General features: G+C 41.2%; 1 protein-coding gene across 6 annotated transcripts in view; it reads right to left on the bottom strand.

Moving 5' to 3' along the window:
- naaladl2 (N-acetylated alpha-linked acidic dipeptidase like 2) overlaps nucleotides 1-26,521 on the bottom strand; it is a 445,610-nt gene that overhangs the window by 401,648 nt on the left and 17,441 nt on the right. For 4 of the 6 annotated variants that reach the window (XM_084354598.1, XM_084354601.1, XM_084354600.1 and 1 more), the window contains exons 1-2: nucleotides 13,402-13,497; nucleotides 12,851-12,951 (exon numbers count right to left, since the gene is read on the bottom strand). The exons of the other annotated variants lie outside the window; for them this stretch is intronic. Coding sequence is in view for 2 of the 4 variants with exons in the window: in XM_084354600.1 (XP_084210726.1) it covers nucleotides 12,851-12,864 (14 nt within the window). In the remaining 2 variants the exon portion in view is untranslated. Of the gene's footprint in view, nucleotides 1-12,850; nucleotides 12,952-13,401; nucleotides 13,498-26,521 lie in introns of those variants that run through there. 6 annotated transcript variants of the gene reach the window in all.

The following is a 26,521-nucleotide window of genomic DNA, read 5'->3' as shown; positions in this document are numbered from 1 at the left end:
TAGGTAAGGAGGTAGAGAGTCTTTAATCCTGCCAATAAAGCTCAGGTGGTTTTGATTGTTTACGAAACAATTAAATGTAGCCCTATGGAAAATTAGGCCTAGAATATAAAAGTTCATAGATTCATGAATAGATTATAAAAGTTCATAGATTCATAAATAGATTATAAAAGTTCATAGATTCATAAATAGAATAAATAGGATTTAAAATGTTAAAAAATATTCAGAGGTTGCATATTGCATATGGTGTAGAAGAAATAGGATTTCATGGTTAAGTTCAAGTATTTGGCTATTTACTTGAGGTAAAATGTATTTTATTTTCTTAAGTATCAAGTTCATGATGATGGTAATGTGTTAAGAATATTTTATTTTGAAAAGTAGGAAAAAAGGAAGTCTAATGAATAGTTTGCTTTACGTTTATTTTCTGAGCCAATCCGATGTGAGGCGAAGGGTCGAGAGGAAGAGAAGAGAAGCGAGAGTGAGACGACGGGTTGTGATATATGCTACATAGCACTGCTACAGTTTTACGTGGACAACACGTCCAGTTAGACTTTACTACTGTAAATGTTTGTAGACAGACGGCGAGTGTCTCTTACGAGAACATTGTACAGCAGTGTAGTTGTGTTGTGTTAAGTTAAGTCGGGAAAATCTGACTGAGACACCAAAGTGCAACAGGAAGCTAACGCGGCTAGCGCTAGCTTATTAGCCACGGACTTTGTACAAGTGTAGCCTCCTCGGACACATTGGATATACATCGTCCGGACTGCTAAGTTAACTACATCGAGACCAAAGGACTGAGGTATCCAGCGGACATCTCGGGTGAGCTGTACTGAGGACGTCTCTTCTTTTCCTGGATTGGCGCGCTGTCGGTGAGGGCGGCGGCCATTGTTTCAAGTGTTTCTCTCAGCATTGGAGAGCAGTGGACATCTTGTTTTTTGTTTCAACGATCCCAAGCTTCACATCAGGCCTGCAACGTTTGAACTGGTAACTCATTGGGTACCCATAGAATTATTTAAGTTAAGAAACTGCCGGCTATAGAGTGTAATATTGAAGGTTTTTGTTTAAAGGTCTTTGAAACTAAATATTTTGGGTTCTGGTTTTCACAAGGAATTTTGAGGTATTGAAGTTAAAATAACTACCAGAGAACTGAGAAAAAAACTTTTTTGTTTATTAATAATTGTGTAAACACACACCTACTGTTGGAGATAACATTTTATTAAAAGAACTCAGGATAGCTACCCCTCTTAATTGCCAGAACAGCAAAGGGGCGCTACATAAATATGACTGGTTGAAAAAGAAGACGAAAGCGATGTAGACCCATGGGGTCAGACTAGGTCCGGCTACAGCTCACGGAAAAAGCTTAGTTGGGCAAGAAAATATTTTTTTTAGTTTGTAGCAAGAGCACAAGCTCATATTAGCTACATTCTCCCTTACTTAGTTTTTTCACCCGGTTTCAGCTCAATGAAAAAGCAAACCAGAAAACATTGTTTAAACTTGACTTTACCTACAACCAGTGGTGGAGGAATTTAGACCGTACAGTATACTTTGAAGTCCAACACAACAAGTCGGGGTGCAACGGTACATGTATTCATCCCGAAATGTCTCGGTGCGGATGGCACGGTCCGGTGCACATAGCCAAAACAACAAATATGTCTGACTGTCATATGGCGAGAGCATATGACAGTTGCCGAAATTATAATCACCGTGATCCACAATCCTATCCAGTAAGAGGTGGTAATGCGCCTACAACCTGTTTTCCTATGGCCATTAAACAACAAAGCAGCAGAAGATGAAGACACAATAAATGAAGACAAAGAAGACACTGTGATGCCACTCTGCACGATGGCCTATTCACAAGAGATGCCTAGAGGACCTGCCCGCCGCTTTCACATCAGCCGTGTGGGGCAGTTTTGGAGAGCAAGTGATGGATCGGACGAGCACGATGCGACAGCGTTGTTTGACAGTTGTATGTGAGTGGATACAGGATACATTCATATTATCGAACACGATAATGTGTATTAGACAGCATCACTCAGGCAGGAGTCCAACAACTTCAGCCTCTAGATATTAAAGCAGGCAGGACCAAAGACATTATCGAGGCAATTTGCAAGTTTGGCATGAAGCACAGCAGACTCTTAGTTTTGCTGTAGCGATTAGTGTTAGAGGTTAAGAGTGAAAGTGACTTTTACCCACTTTTCCCCTCCAAACTAAAAAAAAACTAAACATTATGTCCACTTTTTTCAAGATTTAGTAAATTACATGTACCTGCAGTCACTTTATTTCCTCACCATTTATTGATCCTGCTTCCATTTTATAGTGTTTCTTGCTACAGAGGATATTATGTACACTACAGATGTGAATACTGTAGTTGAACTTAAGCATGACATTCCCTTGTGAAGCTGTTGAATGTGATCATTAAATGAGGCTAGAGGCTGGTAACAAATCCATACTTTACAAGAAAAAAAACTTTGTGTAGTACATGTACAGTTTGGACGGTAGCCAACAATGTGCAATACTGGGCAGCTTCAATATAGTACATACATAATCCTTTGTGCATATTTAATCCCACTTTACACATTCATAGACACATATAACAGTACATTCTGTGCACATATAATGACCAGACAAACACACATCTGCATCAGGAAAATAATGGTGCTCAGTAGGGGGCACTCATTAGATTCGGTTGCTTCTTCTACAACAGAAGGTATTTGTGTGTTTATCCGTCTCCTCCTCCCTCTCTCTCTCTCACTCTTTCCATCCCAAATGTCTGAGTTTAGCTCTGTGAAATGGATCCTACAATATCACAATGGGGCTGAAAATTAAAACAGTCAACGCTTGATTGGTCACTAAAGATAAAACACTTTGACTGGTGCTAAATTAGGAGCGTTATCAGAGAGCACAGAAAGGAATGTGAAACGCTGAAACACCGTTGATTTAATTCTAGCAGCTCAGCGTCAGTGGGAGACGGCTGTGCTTTGAAATTCAATAGTCAAAAGCTGTCCCGGAATAACAGCAGCCATTGTGTTGAATTTGAACAGAAAATATCAGTCGTATGATGTGGAAAGATCATATTGCTTCTTGAGCTGTCTGCCATTAATTTGACTTGACTGTGACCGTGATCCCCGAGCACAGCATTTAATGTGAAATGACAAAATATTACAAGTCGGCAATCTTCCCCAGTGCAGCTCACAAGCCTTTGTATGCCTGCAGCTGTTGGAGTAACTCAGATATGGATTAGATGGCAGAAAATGCACATATGAGAGACTAAGCAACAGCTTAGCAAATGATTTGACACGGACTAGATGTTAATACAACAGCCTCTAGCGATGTTGAAACCTGTTTAAATATAGTGACAAACTAGTTGAGATAATATCCACAGTTGTCCATATTCACAGACGATCACACTCACAACACTATCTTCTGTGCATAATGTGCAATGTGCACTGATGTTCTTTGACGAATATGTTTAAGAGGAACCGGCAAGACTTTTTTTTCTCCAATCCAGGAAGCGTAACATTGTTACACTTGAGAAGTCACAAGGAGGTCGAGGTTCAAGCTGGGGCTGAACGATAGGCAGAAAAACCATATTGCGATTATTTTGTCAGATACGAGTCATGATTTTATTTTGATGTTAACAGGAATGGTAAATGTTGCATCTATCGTTTACTGAAAAAATGATTATGATGTGATTTTGCTGCGGTCTGCACCGAACAGCCATGTTCCCTTCAGCTGGAGACTATGACTTGTAGGCCGGGGCATCTCCGTAGCTCCACAGAGCTTCATTTACACATTGTACCTTTATCAAATAATTGCAGCTCGTGTGCTTTGGATGTTGCATTTAGCCATATTTTGATTTCCACAACATTTCAATTAATTGTCCAGCCCTGGTTTAAGCTACTAAAACCCTTGGCCGATGTTAGATAAAGGATATAACTAACCAAGAAGAATATATTGTTCTCATATTCTTAAAAGTTGTTTTGCATTGAATGACATGTTATACTTTGTCTACCCTGGAAGCTGCCCAGAGCAGAATACACAATCACTGTAGTTACAAATGAAAGAAAACACACTTGGTTGACGCATGTAAAAAAAACTGTAGAAACAAGCTATTACACAGCCGACACTGGCGAAAACAAAATCGTATTTGTACTTTCAGACACTTGTAATGCCGAATGCTCAGTATTGTTAAAAGTACTTCTTTCCCATGGAGGGTGAATGATGGACAGTAACAGATTATTGCCCGTCGCCACAATTCAAAGTTTAATTGTGGTCCATCAAAACAGCGGAGCAAGTTGTGCAGTGTGGACAGCTTGTTGTCAGTGTGATGTATGAATTCAATTAATCTTATTGGCTCACCTGCAGATATACTGGATGTGCATAAGCATAAATAATATTCCTCACCTGCTACAATATTTTACCCTACATGGACATTTATACATAGACATTTTCTAGTCTACCGACTAATTTTATGTCATTCAAACACACTCACACACCGATGGAACAACCATCAGGATCAATTTGAGGTTCAGTATCTTGCCCAAGGATACTTGTACATGCAGCCAGAGGATCTAGAGATCAAACCACCGACACTCTGATTAATGGACTATCCACTCTACCTCCTGAACCACAGCTGCAGCTACTTCTACCCCCAGCCATGGTTCCTTTTCTAACCATAACTAAGCGTTTTAAGTTCCCTAACAACCATAAAAAACGTACAGTAAATTACAAATTAGATATTGTCAGAAAATAATAAATACATCGACAGTAACAGTTAAAGTCTTGCAGATATGTTCTGAAAATATTGATACGCATGTCTAAACATTCTGGTTTGGCAGTGATCAATCTGCAGACACATTCAATAGAAACAGAAATAGAATAGAAATGTTTTGTAATGTTTAAAAAACATCTGCAAATAGCAAGTACACTTAGGTTAAGATTAGAAGATTGTGATCAAGGCAACTAAAACACTTGGAAATGGTTAGAGAAAGATCTCAGGTATGATTAATAGAAAGGCGAGTGGTAACTGAAGGTCTGTGACGACACATGAACTCTGATTTCACCATGAAAGTCAAAGGTGCTGCGCCCATCCACCACCCCAAACTCTCCCCTTACTTTCTCGCTGCATGAAGGGCACAGTACTTCCTGCATTTACATGGGACGTTGGTTTGGATGTAAATCATGAGATACTGAATCATCCATTTGAACAGAATTTGAATAATTACATGATGAAGTGAAAGGGGTCAGGCTATGATAAGCCATTGAAGGAAAAAGGGATCCTCTACACCTATTCCTTGCAGGGCAATGGCAGTAATTTATCAGTGCGATTAATGCACACACGTTTTGACTGTCAGCCCAGCCTGTAGTTTGGGAAACAGTAACATTGTAGATGGCAGCAGAAACAAACCTCCTTGAGCAGAATGGATAAAGAAAATGGTCTTTTGAATGGCAAGTTCAGCTCCACAGCCCTGCCAGATGGTTCTGTCGACAAGAACAAAGTTTGCATTTACTGTCGATGTGAACTGAGTTACTATACCACTTGCTGGTCAAGCACACAGCTGATGCAGAGAGCACTCCACCGCCACGCTGATAGACGGCTACAGCTTGTAGGTCGATTAACATCGTTAAGTTAACATTTACAAGTGTAAAGCTGGACACGACATTTTGTAAGTATTACTAAGGAATGTTACATTCAGGTCAGTGTGCCCATCTGTTGTTGCTTGTTGGGTTTGAGTTTGCCATGTTATGCTTACAGCATATTTTTTGAGCATGCAGTACCTTTGAGGTTATTCTGGAGAATATTCTGCACAGTATTTGTCATTGTTGCAATAATGATAAACATACATTTGCATAAAGCAAGCATATTTGTCCACTCCCATGTTGATAAGAGGATTAAAAACTTGAAAAATATCCCTTTAAGGTGCATTTAGAACAGATAAATTAGCGATTAATTTGCGATTAATCAGATATTCTGCGAATAGGCCTTTCTGCCTCACAAGACTCCTACGCTGACTGAAGAGACGAAAAGCAAAGCTCCATGAGGTGTGTTACATTTTCATGTCCATTACATACTGATCCACATCTAACTTGAGAGAGTAAGAGTGACAAAGACAAAGAGTGTACAATACATTTAGTCAAGTAAGGTGTAACATCTGAAACGAGGTAAATCATTTCTTTCATTACTGGTGGCATAAGAAAAAGACCAAAGTGAGTGAGTGTTTGTAATTGTTAAAAATAGAAGACCCTTCACTGAAATTGAAAACTTTACTTAATAAGAAAACTCATTTCGCATGAAATGACAACTATCTGGGTCACCTTCACACTTAATTTCGGACTACTTGCTGTTTCCAGCTGAGTCTGCTCCACCTAATCTTCTCCTAGCAGGGAACATCTAACTTCAGTTCATGGAGCAGGTATTTGCATTAAAAGACATCAGGGACATTTCATCAAAATCCTTGAAACAGTAAAGGGAAAAAGAGAATAGGAGTTGGTAGGTCCTTGGAGCTAGGTGGAAGCATAGTTTGGTAGCAAGAATCACAAAAAAAAAATACACCTGAACACCCGATGATGAATTTATCAGCTCTGACATCAGTTCAAAACCACTGGGTCAGAACAGGACCTTCTGGAATCCTGATGATGATCCAATGAGGTCAAAGCATTGATGTTGTTAATAAATGCACCATCTATCATGAGTCATCAAACTGCAGATACGACTGACTCAGCCTTCCTGATGAAAGGTATGAAGTTATAGGTGAATTACCGCCTCATCAGTCTCCTCATGGTTTCTTTGCTTCTGTCAGTCTATTAAAAAAGTAGAATGTAACCAGCCCTCGCACTAATGCACTTAAAAAAAAACTCTCCTTGCTGCGCCGGGTGAGAAACTTTCCTCAAACTTGATCATCTTATCAAGCAACACAAGGAAGACCAAACGTCAAGATAAAAATTGGTCACACCAAATATGATTTTGGTGTTTTGGTCCAGCATTTCATTTTCCTTTCGACTGCTTTGGCCTCCACCATCACCTGATAAATATCTGGACCTTTAGCTGCTGAAGGTTCCACTATAATCAACATCTTTGTGTACCATTCAGTGGTGGGTAGTTGGAGTACGAGGGTTTTTTACCTGAGCTTGTTTGCAAGAAAGAGCTGCCTCTGCCCTGCTGCTGCAGGAAACAAGACTGACCCATAAAGTAAATGTGACTGAAAGGCAAAATAATGAGCAAAAGAGGTTAAACAGATGTCTGTAGTGCAGCAGATTCTGCACTGTGGACGCACACTTTCACATTACATGTAATTATTTATTCCATTGTGAAAATGACAAATATTGGTTAGAGAAGCTTTCAAGTTTTTCTTTATAGCTGCATTAATTGACGGTATTGGCCACATGAGCAGTAATAAGCTGTGCACCTCATAAATGTAAGTCCAGTATTTACTCTCCTCTCACTCTATTTTGGACTCATACCAACTCCTGAGAAAAATGCCAGAAAAATGCAAGCGCCGCTATATTTCCACCTTTTTCACGAGCTAGCTGCTAACTACGCCGTCTGCTGTTGAGCGTTGTGTAGGTAAAGCTGATCTGTTCAAGATTTTCTCAGTGGTTTGTCTGAAAATTCAATGCAGCTTTGTCACTTCAGCCACCGTCAAAGTAAAATGCTAATCAGTGCAACTTTAAATACCACATATTCGCATGGTGACCACGCCTGCAAATATGAAAGTGAGGATGCAGCTGCAGCAGCCAGTAACTCCTATACATCTTTTACATTTTTTTACTAAAAACACATATTGCCTATGACAGAATTACATTTATCAGCGTTGGAGGAGAAAGCACACATTTTGGATTAAGAGTAGTGGACTTCGAGATGATCACTGCTCACATCATATTCCAACAACCCAACCTGACCAGCCGGACCGCCCCAGGGAGAAGAGAGGAGAGGTCCAGGATTGTAGCCATGCTAATCCTGCTTGGATTAAAGGCTGGAAGACAGGAAAATGAAACGGACAAATGGGACTCAGACTGGCCACACAACGCAAAATCCCAAACTACTGAGCCTATTTTTGGTGGGCTCAATAGTTCAGGCAGTTGCATTCAATGGGCGGACAGCGTTCTGGGCCAGCAGAGTGCAGAACTACAGGGGGAGAGGTGGAGTCTGTGTTTGCATCATTGATGCTTGGTGTTCACACGCAGTCAAAGTGGATGGACAGTGTTTCCCGGACGTCAAAAAGAAGATGTTGACTGTATTATCATCACCTCCTTGCTGTTGCCGTTAACATTCACCCTGACACAAATTTTAAAAATGCACTACGTGTTTATGTTTATACGGCATGTATATAAATAACTATATCATGTATATTTGTGTAGCATGAAGGAGTTTACAAACTTCCATTTTGTCACCTTGAACCTTGACCGTCTCCATCCATTCATCCAGTCCAGCCATGACCAACAGCAGTGACCCAGCCTGCCTCCACAACCAGCCACCACGTACACAAACACACGCATACAAACATGCATAAAATCACCTTACAATTAAACCGTCAGAGTGATGGTAATTTGTGCTGGCTGTCGGACAGGTCTTGGTCAGAGGCATCAGAGGCCTGTCATCATGATCTCAGCACTGTGAAACACGCACAGTGTGCAGCCTCTCAGCACGTTTGGCGTGATATTACTGAGCTGTTGCATGTCCAATTAACACAATGATATCATACGGCTGACATGGTCTGCAAAAAACAACTTACTGGGGGAAACAGAACAAGCAGACAGTCCTACTGCAACAGCTGACTCACACTGACTAACACGTGTGAATATGAACGTACAGCAGTACTTGACTTTAACATCAGTTGTCTCAATCTGTGTGTACTGAAATCACAACTAGCCTTTACAGCACAGGTGAGCCCCTGGCATGACGCAATTAAATGACCAAATCTCTTTTCTGTCATTCTATGGACTTAAAACTGAATTAAGGCACTTCTCTTTCTACCAGCATTTTGTTACACCAGAGTTACAGAAATTCTGTAATCAAACAGCATCCTTTATCATCGACATCAACAAACTGGCCCTGTATTTGAAGCCAAAAGACATTCAGTTATTTTTTATTTACTTTTACTTCCAGTTCATTCATCCAGCAAGCGTAATCATACAGTGATTAAACTGTCCATTGGGAAATGCATCCTTGCTTCCCTCCAGTGTAAATGTCGGGGGGGTCCAAACCATACCGATAATCACAAAAAAAGAAAAAGCTCCGTATGTTTTACACGGCCTACGTTGAAACCTAGTTTAAAAAAAAACAACTAATGTAGCTGTTTATATTGTTCTGTTCTTTTTCACACAATATCCTGTAAAAGAGTGAATTAGTTAGTTACAAATATTGTTTGATTTGCCTTGAATGCTGGTTTTAAAGTCCTTATTGCGCTCTCGTATGCCTATTTCATTGGGTGTCAGGATGTGGGGTGAAGGAGTTAGAGCTAGTTGAGACGGCTGTAAAGCCAGAGACCACTGTTCAAGAGACTATCTCAAACTTTTGTAAGTATGGAACCACTGGACATTTTCTTTGTCTTCTTTTAGATCCATTTGTTGGGCTTTTCATGGCTTTATTTCTAGGACAGCTTACAGAGATGACAGGGAATGGGGACTCGAGCCCTGGGCCACTGCAGTGACGACAAAGCCTCCTACCCACTGCTCTACTGGAGCGCCCCCACTGGATATTCTCTAACGAGACACTGGGACATTTTCCAGCCAGGTCTGTGTCAACAAACCTGGACATTTTTGACGAGGTGCTGCTAACTTTCCGACCGTGTTTATGGCAACTAAATCAGGTGAGCAAAAACATGATCTTTTCCTAAACTTAACCTAACGTAAGTGTATTGTGCCTGAACCTAATCAGACCACAAGCACAGCACCATCACGATATGAAATTGAACCTAAAGTTAAAACATAAAGAAAAGTAAAGTTAAAGTTAAACAGTACACTGAAACCCTGTAGGGCATGTTGTTAAAACAGCCACTCAAAGACGAACAAAAAAAAAAAAAAAATCATGCTCACTGCTGTATAGGACACAATTCTGAACTTCAGTCAATCTTTAAATTAATTGTATAAATCTTTTAAATTAATTGTATCAACCTATTAACCCAAATTAATACTTTTGGAGCTGTATCATTAATGTAAATAAAGGATACCACAGGATATTCTGTGCTTCTCATTTTCTCCATTTCCTCAACTCGCGGTTACTTGAAGCATCTCGTTGCGTTTTTCAATCAGAATGTATAGATCATTATTATTCCACGATCCAATTTTTACGACCAAGAAGGGAATGCATTGAACATGACACTGAGCAGCATTAAAAACATTTTTTGCATCAAATTGGATATGAATCAACACAACAGTGCCGTTGACAGTGCTGTCATACTTATCCTCCAACGCTCGGTTATAAACAGCCCACATTCATCTCTCTAAATGACAAAATGGATCTAACATTGAAGTGACAACTAGATGACATGTGACACAGAGAATATTACTATGGAAATGAGGTTTTTTGTTGCACAAAAACAAGGGGTTTCTTACTGGAACAAATGCATGAATGTGCAGTAATCTCTCTGCTGGGCACCAGAGTCTGCCTGTTGAGTCCTCTGTGTTGAAAAGCCTGTAAGCAGGTCATTAATAATGCAGGACCTGGTCAGACGGTGTCATTGATCCGGCTCGATGTATGCATGTGTGTCAGGCTGTGTATACTCGAGTAAGCGTGTATGTACAGCACATGTTGGGGCGAGTGCGAGGTTCTGTTCTCATGTGAGTGAGTTCTGTAGTGTGTGTGTGTGCGTGCGTGCGTGTGTGTGTGTGTGTTCGGCTTGAGGGGCTTGTCTGAATGTCAGCCGGAACGAGCGAGTGGCTGCTGCCGCTGCCAGTGGCACCGCTGTGGTCTCCACGGTAACCCCTGTTTAAAGGCTGCTGTGTGTCTCTAAGGAGACGCTGAGGCAGGTTGGCATTATGGGATGTTGAGCCACACAAATGCATCGCCAAGCAGACGGGAGGTGGGAAATAGGTACAGCTACATCTGATCACAGCCTGTACGTCTCTTTTTCACTCGCAAACTGTACATTAAGAATCCCTGCATCAGTACGCACGCACGCACGCACGCACGCACGCACACACACACCTTCTGTATCGGCAGGTGCCTTGTTGTTTTGTTATTTTCCTTTCAGGTATCTAATGTGATCGGTCTCGTGCATCCTGCTGAACAAGGATGCTGTAAAACATTTGAACAGACCATTCTCAGAGGCATCATTAATAAAGTTAACGATGGCTGCATTCAGTTTAGGCGTTTAGGCGGAGCTCTGGTATAGTGCATGCTGGCTGACTGACATAGCTTCACTGGGGCACCTAACATGGATCATGTTATTAATAATGCTGCACTTTTCGACTAGTGTGTCGAGTTAAAATTTCCACGATGACAGCGTTTCCAAAATGTATTTTCTATGGACACACTTTTTTTTTCTTTTTTCCAATGGCAAACTATCACGGCCCAGTTCACTGTAGGACTTATTACATTCCTGACCACAACATCTTGTGTTGTCCTGAACAGGTAAACCAGCTGCTGCAGAGAAAGTTTGAAACATTTTAAATTGCAACTTTGTTTAACGCATGTGTCACTGTTCTTAGTTTTGTGTTTGTAGTTTTGAGAGACTGAGCTGTAGTTCCAGGAAACACGTTGAAACAATTGGGAAAAACTGTAATCACTGAACTCGGTGGAGGTGTTGCTTGACTGACAACTGTATTCTGATTCTTGAAAATATAAAAACACAAAAATAAGAATGGTAACATCTCCTTCTTCAACAGTATTGTCAGGTTTTCTACAAAGTTTCACATGGTATTCTGAGCTGTTTCTTTCTATGAAAGCTATTGCGTTTCCTCATACTTTAGTTGGGATTCGTGCATCTATTTCTTGGCATAGTGTTTTGTAAGAGTGACTTTTTAAAGGACACCTGCTGACATTAACAGTGCTTACAAGCTCCACAGCTATTGTTTGTCTTCAAATTTCACGAATGGAAGACCAGAATGTGTCGCAGGGATCTTGCAACAAAAAGGAGATTGCTTTACTTTTGTGGCAGGATGAGAAAAGGACGAAGGGACGATGAGTTCTGTTGAAGCGGGCGAAAAAGGACGACGAGAAGGAAATGAGGCGGGTTCTTCTTGGTTTGCCTCGTCAAGGTTATTAAATCACTCACTCACACGCTGACAAAAGCTCCCGCAGATGACATCACACGGCGTGGCGAACAATAAGGTCCTGGTAGAGGATTGAAACAAAGTGGGAAATAGCCAGCGGTCCCAGAGCACATCAAAGAAGACGCGCGCACACACACACGCACACACATACACCCAAATTCTCCCGACTGTGCTGGAAACACAGGTACGTTGTGTTATCTTCAAAAGGAAATGGATTCAAACAACGCCCGTCGTACTGTATGTGTCCACAGGGTATTGTCTGCTGCACCAAATGACAAATATTAATTTTCATCAAACAATTCGCCCTCTATCTCTCACTCTCTCCCTCTCTGAGTGTGTGTCTTTCCGTTTCTCTTGGCCTTTCCTCGGCTGCGGGCCCCAGGGATACAACGGGCTGCTATTTGAAGCCCAGGACCTACTTTCACCGCTACCATGGGTCCTGTCTTAGATGCACAATTTATAAAAGAAAAGAATGAGATGGCGGGAGAATGAGACAGAGATAGAGGAGAGTTTTTGTGGCCGAACGTAAACTGTGAAAAGTACAGCTTGAGGAAATCTTCCTCCCGGAAACGGGTCTGCATCAAATAAACTGCAATCAGGCCAATCACAGCCAACGGGACAGCCTCTATTTTTCACTTACAACAAGAACAGCATGAAGGTTAGCCATGTGATGAGTTACTGACTTGTCCTGGGGGTCTGCCTGCATTTTTCCCCCCAAAGCATGCTGGGTCCCATATTGCCCTGAAAAGAAGAATGAGAATGAATGACTGGATGGATGGACGGACAAATGACTGGGGTTTTTTGCTTTGTTTTTTTGTTGTTTAAAATTTGTTCAAAAAAGTAAATAAATAAAATTAACTTGGTTTGAACTAATATATATTATATATATATATATATATATATTATCTGTAACAGTCCTGTCCATAAAAAAAAATGTATACATTTGAAACATTACATCGTTACATTTGAAAAGTAAGAGACAGACACTGATGTTCTGACGATGTGTGTTAGGACCCAAATGCAAAACACCAAAGGGGAGGCAGGACAGGGAACAAAAGGCAAGTTTTATTAACAAAAGCTGAAAATAATCTACAAAGTAAAATCCAAAAACCAAGAAGTTTAAACACCCAAAGTATCAAAAAAACAAGACAAGACCAAAACAAAACAAAAAATAAAAAAACAGGAACATACCATGAGGAGACACTGGAGGATACTGAAACAGGCTTAGGTGAAACACAGGAGAAGAAAGCAGGAGGAACACAGGACAAACTGACAAAGACAAGAGGGAGCACACACACTATACACACACACACAACTAACGAGGGGATGAGGTGCAGGTGGAGTGAGGTGGAGCAGCACAGGTGAGGGAAATAAATGGAAAAACACTAGAAACAGGGAGGAGGCTGATGGGCTGGGAAAGGCTGAAGACACAGGAAGGAGGGAAAGGCTAAAGGGAGGGAGGGAGGGAGATGCAGAGCTGGTGAGGAGGGGAAGCAGACTGGTGAAGATCACACAATAGGACAAAATGAAAGGCAACACACGACACGAGGGCAAAGTTACAAAATAAAACAGGAAACTCATGACAGTTTTTCCCATTCTTCAACATAAGAGGAAAAATCCCAAAGCATGAATCATTTTTTATCATCTGATTTGAAGTGATTAATCTATCGTCTTTCATAGTTTATTTAAGTAGTTTCTTTGTGCCTGAGAAATGAAACTTGTGGCACATGTCTCTCGCAGTGCTCTTAAGAAGGCTGAACAGAGAGTGTATGTAACATGTCATGCATTTTTAACCTCGTGTGTGCTGCGGCCTCTCTGCTACCCCAGACGTGCACCGGATGTGGCTGCATAGCGTGCCGATGCTACAGTTCTGGAGCAGTTCCTTTTGAGTACATCTGCAGTATACATACGCTTTACTTATTACCCCATTTACACTTAGACTCTTCATGCGTCTTGGGTTGATCTGATAGCAACTGATCTCAAAAAAAGCTGAGGGAGGGTTAGAGCCTAGGAGGACAACAACAAAATGTGTCTTAGCTATAAGTCATGAATGTGATTCATTCATTTGTTTGTTTGAGCGTCACAAGCTAGTTTCCTGGAAGTTAATGTTGACGATGTTCAATTCAGACATAATGATGTGGACGATATTGATTTGTAGAATGATCACGTCATTCACTTCCTTCTACTAATAAATACATCTACTCAACACTGACAAAAACATGAGCAATTTCAGTCCAGAGACATCGTCCTTTAGTGCCTCCCACAGGTTAGGAACTGTCTCGTGGCAGTGAGTTGACCCGCCATCAATTTTCAAATCAACAAAAAATCAGATGTTCAGTATGCCCGTATGGACAGAATGTACACATAAACACATTTTTTCACTAACACTTGTGACAACGTACTGTAAAAACAGGACAATTTACACTTTTTCTTGCACATTACTCGATGCATGAGCTGATTTCATGAATTAGTCAACACACCTGAAATTTTAACATGAAGCTCCACTCGTCTGTGTGCATTATGAAATGATCAACTGCGCGTCTTGATTAAAAAAAAAAAAGTTCCGGTTTTATCTTCCTGTGCGGGTCTTATCATAAATATGCATGATAGCCAAGTATAACATATGCATGGCAAACACCGTCCTTAGCATTTTTCTTTCACAACAAGGTCAAAGAAACTGCTAAAAAGTCAAGTACAATCAGGTGTTTCAGCGAATCTTAAATCATTTTCCATGTCCAGCACATCATAAAAAGACTTAAGTAACACCAGCTAATAATATAAATCCATTTATCATCTTGTCTTTTCCAATTTATTCTCTCATTCTTCTCCAGTCATTACAAAACAATCTTGAATTTGTCCTCAGTCGTGACCTAACAGTGGATTTGCATGAGTAAGAGCACAGATTCTGTGCTCCCTTCAATCTCTGCGATTGCTTAGTGCTGTAATTGTGCTGCGGCTATGCAGTCCGGGAGTTTTCTAAATGGATGAACTGATGGAATAGATGCCTATTTTCATCCTGCGACATTAAAAATTTGCCACGCAGAGAAGAGTGTTATTATTATTAAAAAAAAATAAAAAGCTGCCTTGAATGACACACAGTCAGGAAGACAGGGGGAAGAGAGGAAGAAGAGACAGCGGGAGATGACTGCAGAGATGGATAGGTGTGAAAGAGAAAGAGAGGGGAGCGAGAGATGAGAGATGAGTATATGAGTTGCAGAGGAGCAGGGAGGCCGGGGACAAGAGAGGAGGCATAAATATGCATCGCCATGGGCTATCTTTGTAGAGGAGCTTTGACGTTTGTTGCAAGCTAGAGCAAAGGCGCCTCTGTCATTCTCCTTCCTTTTTCCTTCAGCTGCCTCCCGCATCTTCCTCTCCTCGCTCTTCCTCTTGAACCTTTTTCCTGTTTTTTTTTATACACATAAAAACACAGATCCAATGCGTACAGGCACATGCGCCAGACAGCCAGTGTTGTCAGTCTCTGGTGCATCAAAACCAATATCAGCTCACTCCAAATTAATTACCAGCTCTCGCCCCGGCCTGCCTCTGTAATAAGTCTCTCAGGGAGCAGAAGCGATGGGCTATACTGCGTCCTCTGCCTCCCTCCACACACGCTGACAGCTATTTCCTCCTCAGCCGTGGTCTTTCGGCTGGTAATACATGCCCCCACCACCACCACCACCCTGTCGCCCTCACGCTGTGTGGGGGAGAGAGGATGAACCTGTGAAACAATCACTCCCTGAATTGGCTTTGTGTCAAGGAGAATTAAGTCATGTTCCATAATGAAGCACGCACAACAGAAATGGCCCCCGTGTGAGATGCTCCGGCACAATGTGGTTGTAAAACGACTTGTTGAATATCAGCGCGTGCGAATCAAATGTTAGGTCACGGTGAAACAGCTCCGATGCCACAGCGTGCAGCCGGGCCTGGACTTTGATCCGTCATTTGAACTGAATATTAAATAAAACCCCAAATCAGAAATCTTGTTTTAACGAGACAGTTTCACACATCTCGTGCTGCAACCCGGAAAGTTGAAGTGTTGATTCGTCAGTGGAAGACAGAAGCTAACAAAACCAGGTCAGAATAACATTTCAGTGAAGGACTAGAATGGCACTCAGTAGAGCGCATACCTCCGCCGAGGCCCATCACTCCCATTTAATTCAATCAAGCCTAATGGAATATCAAATAAAACATATTTAAATCCAATAGATCTGGACTCTGTCTATGGACCCACATGCAATTTACTGATCTTTTTCACCAAGATCCATGCATTACTGCCTGAGAAATTAACGAAAATGAAAAAAGAAAAATGAGGAAAAGAAATCCCTCGATCCGTCCCTTTATCCGGATCCACACCAAAAGTTAAAGGGGTCTATTCTGGGACGAGACCCATCCTCCATCCAAGCTTCGTTGAACTCTGTTCAGTAGTTTTTGTGTTGTCCCGCTGACAAACCAACCAACCAACAAACAGGGACTGGCGAAAACACAACATAACATAACCTCCTCAGCAGAGATAATTATGGATGTTGGGAATTAAGCTACACAAAAAGCAACATGAACAAACTGTTACCAGCATCCAACGTACACTCTCGTTCTTTAGTTGGCTTCAAATGAGGCTTAACATTTCCAAGCTGCTGACAGGCGTCTTAGGTCATCCAGCCACATTTCTTGGCTACACCATGTGCAACTAAAAACCAAAGGTGACTACTCTATTGTGGTCTTAGCACCAAGACTCCAGAACAATCGCCCCCATTCCATCAGATCTGCAGAGTCTGTTGAAAACTTCAAAAAACACTTTTTTCCAAGCAACATTTGCATGATTTTCGAGGCTTTCTATGTGCAGCTATGGGTTTTTCTCTATACGTTGGCATGGTGGCGATCAGTTTGGAGCCCAGTAAATGTTCAACAAGTCAGGCCTCGCAGTCTTTATCAGTATTGTTGATTTGAAAGTAGTGAAAATAGGCTGGTTCTGACTCCCTGACTTATTAGAAGTATTATAGTCTTTAAAACCATACGATTATGTAAATAGAAACACATTCGAGTAAAATATATATGAATATTATATTTATTCCCAATGAGCTGTGAAGCTGTCCAATATGGATTCAGCTCCTACGATGCCGGGCTTTGCTTTTTCGGAGCTCTAACAATCGAGGTCTACGAACTGGTTGTGATGAAGAGAAATTGAAGCCTGTAAGCTTGATCTTAATTAGGAAAAGGAGGTAGGTTGAAAGGTGTAAAAAAAAAAAAAAAAATGTGGTCTGTGAACTGCTCCTGATGAATAAAAAGCTAATGAAATCTGCGGCTGTGTGATAAAAGCTCTCTACGATGCTTCTGAAGTATAAAAACTCTGAGATGAAATAATGTATAAATTCTGAGGTGTGAAGATAAAGGGTCTGTAAGAAGTGCAAGTTGCTTCGATGGTACAGTGAGTTCAATAAACAGAAGTCTCCGTGCTTTGTAACCGCAAAAACTGAAGTGCTCTTAAAAACACTCAGAACATCCCACAGTCTCCATGCTGGTCGTGGGTCTGAGATATGAAGTGCTTCTGAGGACTAAAAGCAGATGATTCAGCTGTGTGTTGAAACTCTTGCATGCTCTTTCTTAGATATTAAAGCTGAGGTCTGTCTGCTTCTTGATGTATACAACCTGAAGTCTCTAAGTTGGTTATTAAAGTGCTAAAACCGTGGTGAGGTAGGTTGGAGTTTAAAGTGTGATGTCTTTATGCTGTTTCCGAGATGTAATATCCAAGATCTCTAAAGAACTGGGGTCTGCACAATGATTAAGAACATTGCATCTGAGGCTGAGTCCATCTCAGGTGTAAAGTCTAAGGTTTTGTAAGCCGCTTTTTTGATATAAAAACTGAGGTCTGGAAGTAAAACACCTGACCTGTAAGCTGCTTTAAAAGGAAGAAAACCTGAGGTCTGTAAACAGCTTATAAGAAGAGTGAGGGTCCGTAAACTGGATGAGAGAAATAACCGGTGTTAAAAGCTTCTAATCGTGTGTCTACAGTACCCGCATAGCTGAAGCAGCACGTTAGCAAAGCCTCAGCATCTGTCCTCTGTCCGTGTCCGCACAGGATGCCTTCAGGCACCGGTACAGAGTGAAGGTCACCAGCATTTTAGCAGCTTTCATAGCCCATAAAACAATCACTGTAGTTATGCAGATAAAAACAGAAGAACATAGACCTGACAAACTCGAACATGCACAAAACCGAGCCATTGCAATGAGGTCTTGAAGCAGTTTCTGCAGCTGGAAAACGGAGGTCTTTAATTTGGTTCTGAGGTAGAGGTGCAGTTGTGAGGTGTAAAAACCATTAGCTGGTACCTGGCTTATAAAAACCTGAAGCGGCTTTTTGAAGTACATCACCACAGGTCTGTAATTTGCTTTTTGAGGGAAGATAACTGAGGTCACAATCCTTTGATGATGCACTCATGTTGGATTTCAACCCCACATACACACACAGTACCAGGCGTGTGTGTGGCCTCAGTCCATTTACCTTAACTGATCTGCTACAGTGATTTTTGAGGTGAGCGGAGTCACTGCGGCTTGTCAGTATATACTTTACGGAGATGCACTTAGAATGAGTTTGAGGGAAGAGGTAAAAGCAAATGACCACACACCGTAAAAACACACATAAACACACACACACACACACACACACACACACAGACACCGTTCTCCAGGCGTTTCCCCCGTTCCATTTACAGTAACACTCCAGAAAAAAAAACACACTAAATATTATTTTAATAAACAATAAAATGGGCTCCTTGCTTTCCACTTAAGCTGTTAACCGGGTGACTCCAGCGGCGGTGCGGGGGGAGCCGTTCCTCACTCTAATCCGCATGTAGCTGCGGCAAGGATTTCCAATACTCCATAAATTCAGGGCTTATCTCCAGACAGTGACTAGTAAATGGTAAGCAATGCTATCAATCATGGCGCTCCCTGCTGTGTGATTCATAGTAATGTGTTTCCATTTAAAACTCCCCCGGGGTGGAGGAGAGAGAAGAGAAGAGGAGAGGAGAACAGCGAGTCTCCAGGCATCAAATTCCCCACAACAATCAATACGTGGAGCTCAAACAGCCAATGCCTCAGCCTGCCGAGGGACAATAAATGTATTAAGGTTAGGAAAAATGCATTAAAGGGAAATGCGTTTAGGTGAAAGGAGAATAATCAGGAATGAGGCATCAAAGCAAAGGCTGGGAGCATATGGAGACACAGCTGCCTGTAAGAAAAGGCCCGAGTGGAACAGCTTTGTAATGCAGCGCCGCTAATGCTACGTTTTTCAAAGGCAGAGGTCTATTGTGGCACAAGAGGAAGAGAGATAGATACATAAGCCCAGAGATCTGGCATTTGTACTGTGAGGCAGACACGTCATTACACCACCTTTGCTTTTATACACCGAACCAAAGAAGGGTGGCATAATGCTGCCCTCAGCGTGTGATTGTAGATAGCAGGCTGGCTCTCCGGAAGCAGAAGAGGCTTGGCATTTAAGCAGGGTTCAAAACCAAAATCCACCGAGCACAGGTTTGTACTCGGGGTCGACTGATATGTTTTTTTCAGCGCCGATACCGATCATTAACAATCAATGAGACCGAAAAACTAATGAGTGGACCCAATATACACTGCAGTGAGAACACAAATCTTGGTTTCAAAGTTTACAGCGCTTTACTCACGTACTGAATCTAAGAACACTTTCGAGGTACTTTCGTATTTCCATTTTCTGCTTCTTTATACTTCCACTCCACTAAACTTTAGTTACTAATTACTTTGCAGTATCTACTTACTACTGGTTACTTTACAGATTCAGATTATTCTGTATTAATAGGCTATTACTCATGAGGTGCGACCAATCAGTTAGCCTCGTTGGCGGGACAGTGAGTGAGAGCGCAGGGTAGTGATTAAAGACAGAGAGAGGATGCTGCATCAGAGCCAAAGTGTGAAGCAGTGAATTTTTAAATCAATTTATTTCATTGGCAATCGGACGCGAAAAACAACGATACAGATAATCGTAAAAATGCTGAATATCGGCCAGGCAAATAATCAGTGTACTAGTTTGTACCAAAACAGTCATGTAATTAAAAAAAAAGGTTTTTGCTGCTGTTATTTTTAAAGTAATGTAGATGTAGAGTTTCAATTAAAACATAGATGTCAGATGCATGCTGTGATGGACTGTGAAGCGCCGTGACTCGGTTAAGAAAGATTTTAAAGCCTACACTTCTGCCTCTACAGAGTGAAAACTGGCCGGCTTTGACTTTGGGTATTTTCAGTGGTGTAACAGGGAGAGTCGGCTGTCTTGTCATCATAAGAGGGATCAAAAGATTGTGATGTTTATTGCAACTTGGGCAAAATCTGCTTTTGACTCACAGCTCCTCTCCTACCACAACAGGTTTAGCGAGGCTATTACTCCTGCTAGGCGGGGCATTGAGCAGGACTACAGAGTGGCGACTACAGACAGAGAGGCGGCTGCATCAGAGCCTAGTTAGTGAATTTTAAAATCAATTCAACCCTGTTCTCTTTTTTTCATTATTTTGCTGACATCAGCAGCTCATGAGTGCGGGGTCTAAATCAATCGAGCATCCTAACCCTTTAAATGTACTTCTATATTTGATCCTTACTAATTAATAGCAAATACTTTATTAGAATATTTGAGATGTACAGATAGAGGCTGTGTGAAAGGGGACAGTGGATGAAGGCCTGTGAGCTCCTTCGTACAAAGTCTGTTATGTCTGATTTAGCCACTTAAGTGCCCCAGTACGATATAGACATCTGTAACAGAATCATTTTCATGCATGTGTGTTAGATGAGAGAAGACCAGGACATGATTAAAATAAAAAACTAAAATGTGAAATCAGTATGTGGCCATTTTAACAGAATGGAGACTCATTGTACGCTGGGCTATTTGAGGCCAACCTCACTTATACATGCAACGACACTAATCTCCTCCTCCTGCACAGCTGTCACAGTTTTTTTAAAGCTGAGTGGGCCACAGCACCACATCCTCCATCCACACGAGTGTCCTCACCGTGTCTGTGAGAAGCATCACACAAACAGACATTATCAATCAGAGCAGCACTCTGTGAGGTGTATGAAGAGTACATCAATCAGAGGCTGCAGTGTTTAAATTGCTTCAGCCTGACTTGGGCGAGAGACAAACTGATGAGCATGAACTCTCCTGGTGACCACACCGTCATAACTACAAACTGATGTGGTGTATGTTCTCCACGTGTTAGCCCTCCCTGGTCCTGCGAGGGCAACTAAACAAAGCATGTGTCTCATTTCTATTCATTACAGTCTGCATGTACCTACAGTCGAAATAAGTGGGTCTTATTGACCACCTGCCAATCACTTCACTCAAAAGGCTTTAAATATAGATTTCTGAAGTAGCGCCGAAACAGAGATTTATACCGTAGCGGCTCATGATCTGCCATACATTGGAGGCATTCCCTCCCTGATACCGCTATATAAAATTCATTAATCCTGTTTTGCCTACACACAAACACGCATGCCAGATATAGTACACACAAAGTATTATATGGCTGCGGGGCATATAGGCATAATTTCATACCTGTGTCAATATAGGATTTACTGAGAACAATTATTTATCACCCACAGCAGACCGTAAAGGTAACTCAACAGCATTCTCTCCGTACGCACCAATGATTCACCAGTAAATCATTTGTACCATACATCTGTTTGTGTTAAAGCAGGTGATAAATCATCGACAAATTCTGCATTTTCCATACAAAAGCATTCGTCTGCTACCTCCATCAAGCCTGAATGTTATGTATGTATAAAGAGAGAGAGAGGCTTACATCAGAGAGCTCATTCATAACACTCTATAATATTTTAGTAAGAAGCCTTCATGTTTTCTGATCTGCTCCTCTCTTAATTTGCCATTTTTTGTTTGCCGTATGTGCAAACTGAGCAGGTTTCTGCTGATAACTTCACTCCACTCCGATCCATTATGATGTATTAATACATTGAAACAGCAACATTACAACCAAACCGATTGAGGCAGCAGTGGACAAGTAAATCCCATGTTCTGCGAGGTAAAATGACTGTTTTTGGGTTTTTTTGTCAAACATAATCAACAGGCCAGCCACTCTCATTCGTTGTGACGTGACATCAATTCACACATGATTGGTTGATGAATTAATTTGCTATGTGAAAGCTCAGAAAAATCAACCTGTTCTGAAAAAAATAAATTACTGTATCTTTTTCACCTCATAATATTTGCCATCTGTGCACAAGTAGTCATGACATAAATATAAAAAAGTGCCAATTGTTCCCATGGAAAAAAAAAAAAAGGCCTCGATGAAACAATGCTTGAAAGAAGTGGTTGCAAACAATTAATTAAAGCAAACAATGTTTTTGGTAAAAAGTCGATGGAATAAAGGAATTTGTGCTGCAGAAATGTGAATTATACAGAACTAACCCAACACAACCTGTGTTTTAAGCAGAGTTCTTCACAGTCACAGTACCTCTACATCTTTGCAGCGCCACATATCTGAGGTATAAAATAGAAGAAACAGCAAAATGTAATAAAAACAGGAGTGTCGTAGCTGTCCTATTTGGTAATATTTTATAATATTTTGGCATTGGTTTGGAGTCAGGGTCACACAAAGTCAGCCTCCAGCGCAGCGCGAGGTTCTGGGAGGCAGCTAACCGTCCTCCTGCTGCCAACACTGGGGGAAACTGAGGAAGAGACGCTGCTGGGTGTCTCCGGAGTGAATGTCTGTCCAATATCCAACATAAAACTAACTTCACCTCGGTCGTTAACGGCAACGTTAGATATTGCCAATGAACTTGGTAGTATACAGCGCTCGTCACTGATTAGCTGATACAGAAGACTGACACCTGGCTAACCAAGTTACAAAAAAAGGTCCACTATAGGCCATGACAGATTCAAGGAACTCCCTAAACGTAGGATATTTCAGTTTCTTCAAACAAACACTGCAGAATTATTATGGACAAGACACTATTGAGCTACTCCAAATTAAAGGGGCTCTATGTGACAATTTCTAGCAATTCACATGAATTATTACATTGTGACGTGACATGAAAAATAACTTCCCTGTCGCTTTCGGTTCCACATGTCATTTGTTTGTTTGTTTAACGCTGCTCGACTTTGGATTGTGTGAAGGACTCGGGTCTGATTTTACACGACAGTCCAGAGGATGTGACTTTATGCTTGTTCTCGAGCGTCTCATCTAAGTTCCTCTTCGCTCACAGAGCAGCAGTAGGCCTGGCTAAGTTAAGTTCATTTCCACAGTCCCAGTTCAGAAATGTAGAGCTGCAACTGAAATGCATGTCAGATGAAACAATCAGGTAAACAATATAAAAGCAGGGTACTAGTGTTCATTTGAAACAGTAACAATGTTCAAGAAAATGTTCAATGTTTAGGGAGAGTCTGAAGAAACTTCAATGGAAATGTAAGACAGATGTGTTTGTTTACTGTATAGACCTATACCGTAACAGAGCAGCATAGTTAGAGGTAAGAGGAAGGCTTGTTTCCTATTCGCAATGGGATTTATTTCATTTGTTTGTTTTCTTTATTAGGAGCAGGCGTCTGCTGACAGATTGAAACACAGAACTCTAATGAATCAGTTGGTTGTCAGCTTTTGGATCCCTTTTGAATGCAACACAAGCAGCACAAGCACAAATTTAAGCATTTGTAGCAGTCATTCGTGCAGACTTGTGTGTCTGAACATGCAAGCGTAAAGACAAGGAATCATGCAAATTGCTCTCTCTCAAATACATTTACAAACACATACCCTAATAAATAAATGCATACACACCAGCAGAGCGGTAATCCAAGTGGGAATCACTACACTGTTACTCGATTGACATTCAAGTAGGCTGAAACAAGTGTCAGAACGGCAGAAAAGCCAAAGTAAAAGTAATGCATTGTGACGTGACAAAAACAGCCGAGATCTGAGGCCCTATTCTACACCGAGACTCTGTGGCATATTCCCATTAAAACACAACAAAGACCTAACAAACATGTCACCAACCGAACACAGCCTAAATGGAAATAGGTCTGCTTACATTTTACTTTCATTCTTCGATAATCGCTCGCAGACATGAGGGAAATGGAGTTTGAATGATGCTTGGTGAGCACAAAGGACCTTTTCCTCGTGCAAATGATCCATTTACACTTTGCCCTCACTCTGTGCTTCCATCGAGTCAACACGGTCACAAAACTCATAAATATATTTTACCAAAGCCCATTAGTGATCTATTTCAAAGAACCCCTTTGAATTAAACTTTTCAAATAATCTCCCCACTCTTTCATGAGCCTACAATATGAATGATGAAAAACCCAATATTCTGTCCAAGAAAATAAATATATTCTTTGTCATGGCACAATCAGCCCTGCTGTCTCCTCCAACTGCAATTTGGATGGTCTGTGGGAGGTGTTGAGAGGCCATGTAAAGAGAGATGGAAAGGATAAATGGATGGCTACTGTCATTCTAAAGGCAGATTTCTCATTATGGCAGAGTTAAATCAAACCAAGCTGACAATTTAAGGCTGATTAGGGCAACACATTAGAGCAGAGCTGAGATTATGAAAGGGAGACCCATCGTAAAAATGTAAGAGTTGATAGAGTAGCTGCTATTTCACATCAGGATAAATACAACCACTTCATGGTAATGGCTTTTGAAGTGCTGTCCCCTAAAACTAAATTATTTGAGCCGGTCTTCTATATAGAAAAATGTCTTTATCAATCATCGTCCTTGAGATTGTTTGCAGTCAAGAGGATGCATGTACCCAATCTCCCTTTATGTGACGAAAGGCCTCCAACTGTTTGGCAATGATTCACATCTAGCGATCAATACTCCATTATTTAGGTATCTACAATGCATGCCATTGTATAGTATAGGTCCTAATACCTTGCATCTATCCTGCAAAACGTCTGTAAACAGTGGTGGTAGAGGTAGAAGTATGTGCATCCTCTGTTTATTAAGAAGCAATGTGATGAATTCTCCACATTGCACCTTTTGCAAGATGTCATGCTGAAGAGGATTAGTGCTGCAGTACGTTCCCTAACCGTGTATTGAGGCAGGTAGGCACCACAATCGACAGCTGCACTAGTGGAACTAGAATAAATTCACAGTTCTCCAGGTTCGATATCAAATTATTTCACTGAAATCCCCCAAAACAAGGTTAAGAATGAGTTCAGACCCTTTAGGACTCCATTTTGGTGCACAGTGGAGGGTGTGAGGTTACCAGTGCAGTGGCTCACTACAATATTAGTGTTTAGGGTGACTGTGGTTCACCACCTGCCTGCCTGGAGCTGGTCAACAGTGCAGGACCAAGTCCCCAAGGAGAAGGCTTTGAAGCCGATACTTGCAACTTCCCATGATGCATAGCGGCAGTAAAAATAGGGTGACCAGACGTGCTGAAAAATGTGGATTTCGAATTTCAAGTTCTTATCCTTGTCTCCTGAAATTAAGACTAAACCAGAGTTTGGATTAGTTATTGCCTTATAAAACATTCAATACTGATTGTTGTGTAACACTTTTTCCATGTCACCCTGCAGCCAGCTCTGTAGTTTGTATCCTGCATGAATTATGGCTCTTGTTTTTTTAAGCTCTGTACAGTAATGCCACCAGTTAATAAACAGCTACTGTGAGAGCAACGTTAAGGCCTCGGTGAATTAAAAAAAATAAATTACGGAGGGAAATTAAACCATTCATTGCAGTCATTGTGTTTTTTTTGTCCTAATGTTTTATTCATGAATAAAATAATTTTTGCGTCGAGTTTTGACTCTCACATGTGAAACTGTCCATTGCCACCATGACCATGTGACCACGTCCACCCCCAACTCCCCTGAATCTGGTGATCCTACCTAATGTACTTTTTCCAATAAGCTGACATTGTGAAAGAACGGTTGATACATTTTTGGTGTATCACAACCGTCACACTTCATTTTATAACTATAACAAAATAACCCATTCTGAATATGATCCATCAATCTGATAACATTTTTCTAAAAGGACTGTATGTTTAAATCATTTAATCCCCTTTCAGGTAGCAGAGGGCTGAACCAGAAGTTAGCCATCTCAGTAAGCAGAAGACTCTCCTGTGCACGCTCTATGGGTTGACAATGTGGGAGCTATGGGGAACAGCCAGATTTAGTTTTTTTCTTACATGTTGAAAAAATTTGGCTTCATGCGCCACTGAGCAGCCTTCATTAGAACGAACAGGGCTCTGCTGTGGACGCTGTATCCAGCTCTTGTTATACACCCCTGTGCAGCCCAAAGCATCATCTGTGATCTGTAGTATTTTTCTTAATTGAATGTACATAAAC

The sequence above is a fragment of the Pagrus pagrus genome (genome assembly GCF_965226575.1).
Source record: "Pagrus pagrus genome assembly, chromosome: 6".
Lineage (NCBI taxonomy): Eukaryota > Metazoa > Chordata > Actinopteri > Spariformes > Sparidae > Pagrus > Pagrus pagrus.
This window is presented reverse-complemented; position numbering and strand designations above follow the sequence as displayed.